Here is a 10,379-nt window from a genome sequence, read left to right as displayed (position 1 = left end):
TTAACTATCTTTTTTTTCTTGAATATGTTAATGCAAATATCATATAAAACATACAAGCATGCAATATTTCCAATTTCTAAGACTAAATCCTTAGTCTCAACCTTTTGTGCACGATCGTTCCTCAATCTTCTCAACCTTTCGTGCACAATTGTTCCTCAATCTTTTCTTCTTTCATGGCAAACCAGAGAAAATAGACACAAAAAACCAAAAGAATCCTTTTCGGAGAATAATGCTTCTCATATATATATAGTCCTTTCGACCCCTATCGCCAAAACCAAATCACAACTATATGGAAAAACCTTAACCATTATGTCTCTCAGTAACATATACTAAGTTAAATACTAACAGGACTACGGTTGAAACCTAACTTTTCCTCAACTAACCTAATGCTTATTTTTATTTGCAAAAAAAACTTGTCAGATTAGTGAACTTTTCAATTTAATACACAAATTTAGTACTTGAGACCTTACAAATTCGGGTGTGATAATTTTAACATCCGAAAAACATTCTCATTGAATTATCACTTAACTATGATGTTTTTAAATTAGATTGGAATCCACAACAACATACCAAAAGCACTATTAGAGCCTTCATTCCTTGTCCACTGTTTCATATTTCTTTCCATTTCAGCTTTGTCCCATCCTCTTTAGTGAAAAAAGAAGAAGATAGGGTTTTAGATTTTTAAGGTTTGAAAGCACTCAAAATAATTATTTTGGGGTTTTAATGATTTTGTATCTCATTCACATAAACTCTAAATGATAAGGATATTATGTGTCAAAAAAATTAATATTGAAAATTCCATGTTATATTGACACAAAATAATCCTTGTCATACACTTAACTATCACATCACCAACTTGTTAAATATTTAATGGAACTAAAATTTTACAAAATATAATTAAGATAATTATATTATAAATTTGTTAAATAAAATGAATTAAGATTCCATTTGTTTCAACGTAAAAATTTTTATAAAAAATATTTTCAGCATTTTTTTCGATGTTTGTTTCATGTAAAATAGGATACTCAACAAAAAATGTTTTTCAATCAACGTAAAATTACCTCATTATTCCCTTTAAATGTCTTATCTATATATATTTTTTGTAAAATATTTTTCAAACTAATAAAGCTCTGTTTACTGTAACACGCCCATACCGACCCGAACATTGGGTCAAAGCACCAGAATGTTACGTTCTCTACCACATTTTTCACTTATCAAATATTTTCTTATAAACTTTCATAGCTTTTCAATTTAGTCATTTTTGGTCATAAAAGTTCAATATTCACTAATTAATCATATTAAATCAATTTTCCTTATTGTTACACTTTAATCACATAATACATCTCAATATCTTGTTTCACATATCAAATTTCTATGTATTTCACTTCTATTATTTCATCAACATATTTTATAAAGTTTAACAATTTAGTCATTATCATCATAAAAATTCCATATTTTTTAATAAATTCACTTTTATAATACTTAATGCATATTTCATCATCTCATAATACATTCATTAAACTTTTATCACAAATTTCTTATTCGCATATTAAATTGTTTCACACTTAAACTTTTGTACATTTTTCAATTTAATCCCTATTTCCATATATTTTATTTTTCACCATATAATTACTTTAATCAAATAATTCAATATATTATCTTATTCCACATAACAAATTTTGCATATTACTTCTCTTGTTTCAATTATAAATTTTACAAAGTTTATAATTTAATTATTAACATCATGAATATTCATTATTTATTATAATTTGACTTTAACATTAATTTGTAATCAATTCACTACTTATTATAAATATCAAATGTATGTTTGTTTCATTGAAAATAACATTTATGAAATATTTTTAGAAAATTTATCAAATAATAACAAATATTTTACGCAAGTTCATTCAAACACAAAAAATAATAATTTTTAAAAAAATAAAATTTCAATTGTTAATTCAATTTTTTCGGAGTTTGTGGAAAACTGTTTCCCGCGCAAACTTTCACTAGATAACCACGTCAGCAGTCCGCGTCGCAAAACAATGAAAACCATCTCCACCGTCAATTTACCACAGAAACTCAAACCAATCCAACGGTCCAAACTCACCACGTCTCCGATCCTCGTGAAACACAAATATCCAATGAAAAACTTCCCACTTATGCGTATATAATCTTCCGCTCCAAATATCTCATCCCACGAACTCTTCAAATTCAGTTTTCAACACTCTATTTTCTCCTGAAACCCAAACGAACCCTAAAAAATGGCACCAAAAGCCGAGAAAAAGCCAGCAGAGAAGAAACCCGCGGAGGAGAAGAAAACAATAGCTGAGAAAGCTCCGGCGGAGAAGAAGCCAAAGGCTGGTAAAAAGCTACCGAAGGAAGGCGGAGCAGCCGCCGGAGACAAAAAGAAGAAGAGGATCAAGAAGAGTACCGAAACCTACAAGATCTACATCTTCAAGGTCCTTAAACAAGTTCATCCAGATATTGGTATCTCAAGCAAAGCTATGGGTATTATGAACAGTTTCATCAATGACATCTTTGAGAAACTCGCTCAAGAAGCTTCGAGACTCGCGAGGTACAACAAGAAGCCTACCATTACTTCTAGGGAAATCCAGACCGCTGTTAGACTTGTACTTCCCGGTGAGCTTGCGAAGCATGCCGTTTCTGAAGGGACTAAAGCTGTGACTAAGTTTACTTCGTCTTGAAGAAGGGGATTTGTGCGTTTGTCTTTTTAGTTAGGGTTTGCTTTAAGTTGATGTTTTGAGATTGTGTATTGGAAGATGGATTTACTCGACCTGATGTGATTATATAGTAGATTTGAATGGATTTAATTCACAATTTCGCATTATTTCTAGGCATTTGGTCGTTTTTCTAATTCAACTAACGGGAGATTTGAATACAGTTGAAGTAGAATTTTATTATTTATTTGGTCAAATTTGTTGAGGATGTTTTTAAAATGATTTTCGAAGTGCGGGTGTATCAGATAAAGTAAACTGAGACTCTGAATCAAAAAGCCTTGAAGTTCGGAAATGTTCGTCAAAATTGCAATGATCCCCTGCAGCTTTAGTACTATTTTATTTTATCCTCTGCTTTTGTTGATGGAGGCAGTTTCTTTTTTTTCGAGATGGAAAAGCTCTTATTGAAAGAGAGTTGACCGATACAAAACAAAGGAGGATTAAAGAATTATTCAATAAAATAAATAATCAGCCAAATTAATATTTACATATTTTTATAATCAGAATATCTTTAATTTGAAAAGTTTATACAAAATATTAGCCATCATAGACTTAGTATGAGTTTACGTAAGAAAAATAAATTTAATGGTGTTTATATTATAATATTATAATATCTAATTTTATAATTATTTTTATACTAATCACAAATAAATTTAACTTTCATCTAAACTCATATTTAGTGGATTAATCTTTATACTTGTACAAAGGACATAGTTTAGTGACTACCTGCCAAATAGAGCTAGTTAGAAGAAAATGAAGAAACGTAGGTAGATCAAATCTTTATATCCTTTCTACATTTTGAATTTGATTTTTTTTTAATTTTTAATAAATTTTCTCGAAATTTTATATTTTAAAATTCAAAGTTAATTGTGGATATTAAAGAATAGAAAATGCGTTTATATTTAGTGAGATTAAAAACAACTATGCTGATGTGATTGAATATTGTTGTAGAGATATTAGAAATAACGGTAGGATGTGTGTTTGTACTCAAATGCAGTTATAACAGTTAAGCGATAATAAAAAATGACTACTAAAAATATTAGATTAGAAATTATATATAATAAAAAAATTTAAAATTATTTTACTTTTATGAAATTATTAAAAATATGTGAATTTATTAAAAAATAAATTAACAAAATTATTTAACTTATTAAAAGAGTAAAATAAAAAAAATGAAAATGAATTAACATGGTGTAAGGAGTATGTATATATAATAAATGGAGCAAAGATAAAAAAAAAAAATGTAAGCCGAATGAAAACGATATCGCAGCACTATTAGACAATAAAGTGCTTAAATCGTGCGGTAATAGCACTTTTTTTTGCTTTAATTTACAGGCTTTCATTCCGCCTTGCATTAAATTGACAAGATTATAGAAAACATTAGCCATCATAGGCTTGCCAGGAAAAAGTTGTCTTTCGCATAGCAAATAGATTAGTCTTCGCACTTGAGCAAAGGACGTAGTTTAACGACTGACTGTCAAATAAAGCCTGTCACGAAGAAAATTGGTTGGTGAATGGCGGACGGAAAAACAGAGACCTCAAATACTATATTATTCGTAGATTCTGAATTTAGTTAATTTTTTTAATTTTTTTAAGAATTTATTCTGAATTTTTGAGATTTTATTGAATTTCTGACCTTAATATACGGGCTTTAATCCGGCCTGCTGGTTTGGGCTGAAATAGAAAACGAGATATGCAGTGCGTGGGAGATAATTTCACGAATCCAAGTAAGCTCCGAGTCCGAATCGGAAACCGACTGCGAAAGCAACCTCATCCCGGGACGTACCCGATATTTCAACTTGCATCCACGTGTCGCATTATCAATGGACAGACCTACCCTCTCTCCCACGACCTCATCATCATACGAGTCTTATCGGAGTAAAGTAACTAAAACCTTAGCGAGGAAAGAATAATTATAATAAAATTTAAAGGAAAATAGAAGCCATTTATTATCATTATTATTTTCTTCGAGTTTTGCCTTCAGATTCTTCCTCTTTGTAAGTTCAAATCTAAAAAGCCATGGTGAGTTTCTATTTTTTTTTTGCTTTTTTAAAATAAAAATTCAGTTCAACTGGTATTTGCCTGATTCGTACTTCTTTGACTTACTGTTGATTTTTTTTTTCAATTTTAAAAATGTAGATCTGATTATCACGTTGAACTTAGATCTTTAACTTAGTTTGAATTTCTAAAATATTTGATTGTTGGATATGCATTTTTTGGATTTTTTTTCTCGGAGTAGATGATTTGATTATAGAATAAGTGTTCATTGTTTGATATATTGCTTGTCGATTGATGTTTATTTGTTGTTGTTTTGGATTTTTAATTTCGTATAAAATGTGATTTTTTCTTTGTTGTAGCTAAAGAAATTCTTTCTGTTAATCTCCATGGTCCATGGATACAATATTAATAAGCATTATAATGTTTAATGAAAAATGATATAGTTTGGCTTTTAAATCCAGTAAAAATATTCATGATTTTTATGTTTTAAATTGGGATCTCATTGTGCATTGATCATAGTTTTTGTGAGTTTAGATTCATTTATTTAACTAACTCCTTACCTCACCACAGAATTGATATCCTATTGATGACACCATGACATGCATTCTCTCAACTGCCTTTATTATTGTTGGTGTTGCTTGAATTTGTCTCAAATAAGTCATTGGCATTCATCTCTTATAGTGCCCAGTTTGATTTAATACTCTTTAAGCTTGGGATATTGCATTTAGGCATGTTAAATGTGTAAGAATTTCGGGTGATTTCAAGTTTATCTTGGGTTTGGATTGGAGTGAAGGAGGGAAAAGGAAAGGAAAGTGAGGGAAATGATCATCTTTTCCTTTGTTTGGATTGTTTTTTTTTTCTTTTTCTATATTCAAGCAAGGGAAAGGAAAAAATAGAAGAAGAAAGAAAATGATTATATTTGTCATCTTCTTTTATAAATTATTGTATGAAAAGGATATAATTGTAAAAATTCATTATAATGAATCCATCTCCTTTCCACTATTTAGCCAAACAAGAAATGTTAAAATTAGTTTCCTTTCCTTAGTCATCATATATTTTCCTTCTGCGTTCTTTTGTTTTACCACTTTTAATCCAAACACAGTGTAAATGTTTACTTTCAAAGCCCTGGAAATTAAGTGGGTATTGGATGGCCTGGAATGTTAGATTTGTGGATTGGTTGAGGAAGATGGGGTCTCATTTTCAGAGCTTGATTGTTGTTGCTTGAATTTATCTCATAAAGTTCAGAATGTTGCACTTAGACTTGTTAAATGTGAGAAGTTTGTGTGATATCAAGTTTATGGTTATTGGATGGTCCGGATGATTAGATTTCTGGGTTCGTTAAGGAGGTTGGTCTCTCGTTCTCGGGAGTGTGATAATGTTTATGAAGTTTTGGGTCACTGACCTACCATTCTCTTTTTTCTATATGGGAGAGAACTCATGAACTTGCGATTTTTCTAGTTAAGCATATCTATGATGTCGTGTCCGGGAAATGCTTGCCAAAGTGAAAGAAAAGGAAAAGATGATGGATTAATTGGTAATATATAGTTTGAAGGGGTCGTCATTGTTGTAAGTAAGCTTATGTATGCTACGAATGTTTTCCTTACAGGCAAATGCAGCTTCTGGAATGGCCGTGCATGATGACTGCAAGCTGAAGTTTCTAGAGCTAAAGGCTAAAAGGACATACCGCTTCATAGTATTCAAGATCGAGGAGAAACAAAAGCAGGTTGTCGTGGAAAAGCTTGGTGAGCCAAGTCAAAGCTATGACGATTTCACTGCTAGCCTCCCTGCCGATGAGTGTCGATATGCTGTATACGATTTTGACTTTGTGACTGCTGAGAATTGCCAGAAAAGCAGGATTTTCTTCATTGCATGGTATTATTATTGTATGCTTTAAAACTAATTAGTCGTTTCTACATTTCAATCTTTGCTGTTTATATGCCTTTTTGTTTGCTTGTTTGAAGGTCTCCGGACACATCAAGGGTGAGAAGCAAGATGATTTACGCAAGCTCAAAGGACAGGTTCAAGAGAGAGTTAGACGGTATTCAAGTAGAGCTGCAGGCAACCGATCCCACCGAGATGGGACTCGATGTCATAAGAAGCCGTGCCAACTAAATCGGAGTCTCCAAGAGGCATGGGTATTTGAATTCCTTTCTGCTTTTGCTTTTAGTGAAATGTTAATAGGGTTGCGGGAGGTGGTAATATCGACCTGACTGAACTTTGATATTGGTTTGTTGGTTAAGTTTTTTTATATAGAAGTGTTCGGTCTCGAACAAATTATATGGTTTTGTTATGCGCAGAGGTTGTATGACCGGATGTGTTCATAGTTTGATTCATTAGAACCAAAAGTCTATCTACTTCAGTGGTATGAATATGACACTATTTCTTTTAGGTTTGTTCTTGCATGTATAAAAATGGATATTTCGGTTACTCGTGTTGCTCGTACGGATTGAAAATGGTGGCCTGTGGGTGTTTGATTCGATTCCGTATGTGATTGATCTGAAAATGATCTTTGAATCCTTTCTGTTAATGATGCCGGTCTTATGTTCCTTGTTAAGATTTCTTATTTCTGCAATTTGCTTCATACATTTCTCACGAGTTTTACTATGTCGAACCCCAAAAACCTATCCGTTTAATTTGAATCCAAACATCAATATGATTTTATAATTAGAAAAGACTCTTGAAATTATTCAAATTTAAATGGCTCGAACAAATGACTTACATAGAAAAGGATTTAAAATAACTTAACATAAAATTTGAATGACTTGCCGATTGAGTTTTCGATTGATATGGACATTATTTTTAATGTAGGAGGACGTAGATTCGAGTGTGCTAAAGTGGATTATACACTTATTTATGGGTTAGGGAGGGGTTATGGGTAATTTTAAGTATTATGTCAAAAAGAGCAGTGGATATAATCCAAATTTATAATGAGTTAGAAAATTTTTGAACTTAAAGTTATGTAAATTCAAACGGCTGAATATCAATTCAACATCACTCGAGTCATATCTTATATAATTATTTTTCTAAATTTACAGTTAGCTTAAATCGCATAGGTGGATTTTATTCAGAGTTATTCCAATTTGAAATAAATTAGGTTGAAGACGTTGAAGTAATACTCTGGCTGTGTTTAGCAATACTTCAAAAAAACACTTTTAAAAGAAAAATTGTGCTAAACAAATAACTTTTAGTTGAAAAGAATAACTTTTCAAAAGCACTTTTACTTGGAAGCAAAAAAATTTAGTTTTTCTTGAGCCAAAAGCACTTTTGGAATCATTATTATTTTTTCATCCCTCCATTTTTCTTCTCTCATTTTTCATTCATTTAAAATTACAAATGTTAATGTAAAATTTTTAAAATATAAATACTACCTCTTTTTAAAACTTTAATCCAAATACATGTAATATTTTAATTTGTTAGGTTTATGTTTTCGTTAATATTTAATATGAGTTGTATATTCAAATTATATTTTAAAATAAAATCATTAATTAAAAAATTTTTTTGAAGCAAAAAAAATATTTTTTAAAATAATACAAATGTATTAGATATCTAATTACAAATATTTAATGGTCATATTTAAATATTTAAAATATAGTTTATATATTTTTAATTAAATTTTAGAAATAATTAATATTAATTGATTAATAATATTTAAAATTTATATTTCATATATTAAAATATTAACAACAAGTTGTAATAAATTATTTTTTATATAATTGCTAAAATATCATAATATTAATTCATTTGAACATTACTTAAATGTATATTTGTTATTTTATAATACCATGTTTAAAATAAACATTTTATTTATCAAAATAGTTTTTGATAATAATACTAAGTACTTAAATTTTAAATTAAAATTTTTAAAGTATTTTTTAAATTTTTTAAAAACATTTTTCAAAAATAATGCTAAACTAATCATTATAATATTTGCACATGGTCTCTTATTATTCCTAGCTCATCATCCAAACTCCATAATATCCACCAACAAAAACTCGCCACGTCCCAAAATTAATTCCCGCGTAAAATGTCCTCTTTACCATTATCATTCGTGGCCGTCGATCCCAATTCCTAATCTATGGTCATAATTTTCCACACTATCGATCCTTGTCTTCCAGTGCTATCCAATCAATATCTTCCATTTAGCTTTATAAATACCAGACACCCCACCTTCCCTCCTTCATCACCGCTCACCCGCCACAGCTACCAAAATTTCCCAAACTAACTTTTAAAGCAAACAAATTTTACCTTTACTAAATGGCCCCCAAAGCTGAGAAAAAGCCAGCCGAAAAGAAACCGGCGGAGGAGAAAAAGACCACCGTTGCCGAGAAATCCCCGGCGGAGAAGAAACCGAAGGCCGGCAAGAAGCTTCCAAAAGAAGGCGGTGCCGCCGCTGACAAGAAGAAGAAGAAGGCCAAGAAGAGTGTGGAGACTTACAAGATCTACATCTTCAAGGTTCTTAAACAAGTTCACCCTGATATCGGGATCTCAAGCAAAGCTACGGGGATAATGAACAGTTTCATTAACGATATCTTTGAGAAACTTGCTCAAGAAGCTTCGAGGCTCGCGAGGTACAACAAGAAGCCCACGATATTTCAAGGGAAATTCAGACCGCTGTTAGGCTCGTTCTTCCCGGTGAGCTTGCGAAACACGCCGTCTCTGAAGGTACCAAGGCGGTGACTAAGTTTACTAGCTCTTGAATTTAATGAAATTTGGGGATTTTAGGTTTAGCGTTTTTTATGGAGGTTCCTTTTTGAAATTGCGTTGATGTATGTAACTCCTTGTTACTGATGGTTTTGAAATTGTTGGAACCATGAAATGAAAGTGTATCCTTTTGTCTATGTTAAGGAATCGAAATGTTTCTTTGTTTAACAATGGCTATAAATCTGCTTTGTTGCTCGTTTATTATTGGTTCCATTTTACATAGCTTACTGAGTTAAATCCCAAGTTCTAACATTGCTCCATTGTCACTTTTTCTATGCTTATTTTGATATATAAAAGAGCACTTGTTTAGGAATTAATTAAGAGTCTGGCTTCAATTTGCCATTTTAATCAACAATATTGAAATGAAAATTTTCCATTTTGAATAATGCTAGTGCCTGCCACCAGTTGATGATTTGATCTTGAGCATCACTCTGAAGGCTCGACAAACAATTTAATTGTTTTATTCTATTCTCTTAAAGGGTTATTTATATCATGCACAAATATCCAAATTTCACATGCTAAATAATGGCCAATTTATATTTTGTATTATCATAGTTTGAATTGGATGTATATGCCTGTTTCATAACATTCACAACAAATCTTTTGGGTGTCTAATAGATTCAAAGTAGGAAGTATTCTTAAGTTGGATTGATATTTGGTTTCATTATTATATGATCTTTAATTAGCTATCATGCATGTATCTTTTACTATAAAAAACTTCTCTCGCCACATCTAAGTGAGCATAATGGAATTGTAGAGCATATGACTGTGTTGTAGGTGATAATTTAAAGATACAATTGTTTGAAGAACCTCTGACTTCGGTACAGGATGATTTATTACTTGTGAGTAATACTATGGTAGTGCCTACTTAATCTAATCTAATACTCCTAAGAGTTCCCTTCTTTTAAGGGCAAACTTTAGGTGTACCAAACTATGCTTATGTCT

At 31.0% G+C, this 10,379-nt stretch overlaps 1 protein-coding gene and 1 pseudogene across 2 annotated transcripts; both read left to right on the top strand.

Annotated features, from left to right (window-relative positions):
• Window positions 1-2,185: 2,185 nt before the first annotated feature.
• LOC121212689 (neurofilament heavy polypeptide-like) lies at window positions 2,186-9,571 on the top strand (annotated as a pseudogene). Its single transcript, XR_005907929.1, has 2 exons — window positions 2,186-2,721; window positions 9,001-9,571. The product of XR_005907929.1 is annotated as a neurofilament heavy polypeptide-like (transcript).
• Window positions 4,412-7,160, top strand: LOC121212688 (actin-depolymerizing factor 2). The gene is made up of 3 exons (XM_041085953.1): window positions 4,412-4,757; window positions 6,340-6,605; window positions 6,695-7,160. The coding sequence occupies exons 1-3, from the start codon at window positions 4,755-4,757 to the stop codon at window positions 6,843-6,845; spliced, it is 420 nt and encodes a 139-aa protein (XP_040941887.1). The 5' UTR covers window positions 4,412-4,754; the 3' UTR covers window positions 6,846-7,160.
• Window positions 9,572-10,379: the final 808 nt, after the last annotated feature.

This window comes from Gossypium hirsutum, chromosome A13 (assembly GCF_007990345.1).
Source record: "Gossypium hirsutum isolate 1008001.06 chromosome A13, Gossypium_hirsutum_v2.1, whole genome shotgun sequence".
Classification (NCBI taxonomy): Eukaryota; Viridiplantae; Streptophyta; class Magnoliopsida; order Malvales; family Malvaceae; genus Gossypium; species Gossypium hirsutum.
This window is presented reverse-complemented; position numbering and strand designations above follow the sequence as displayed.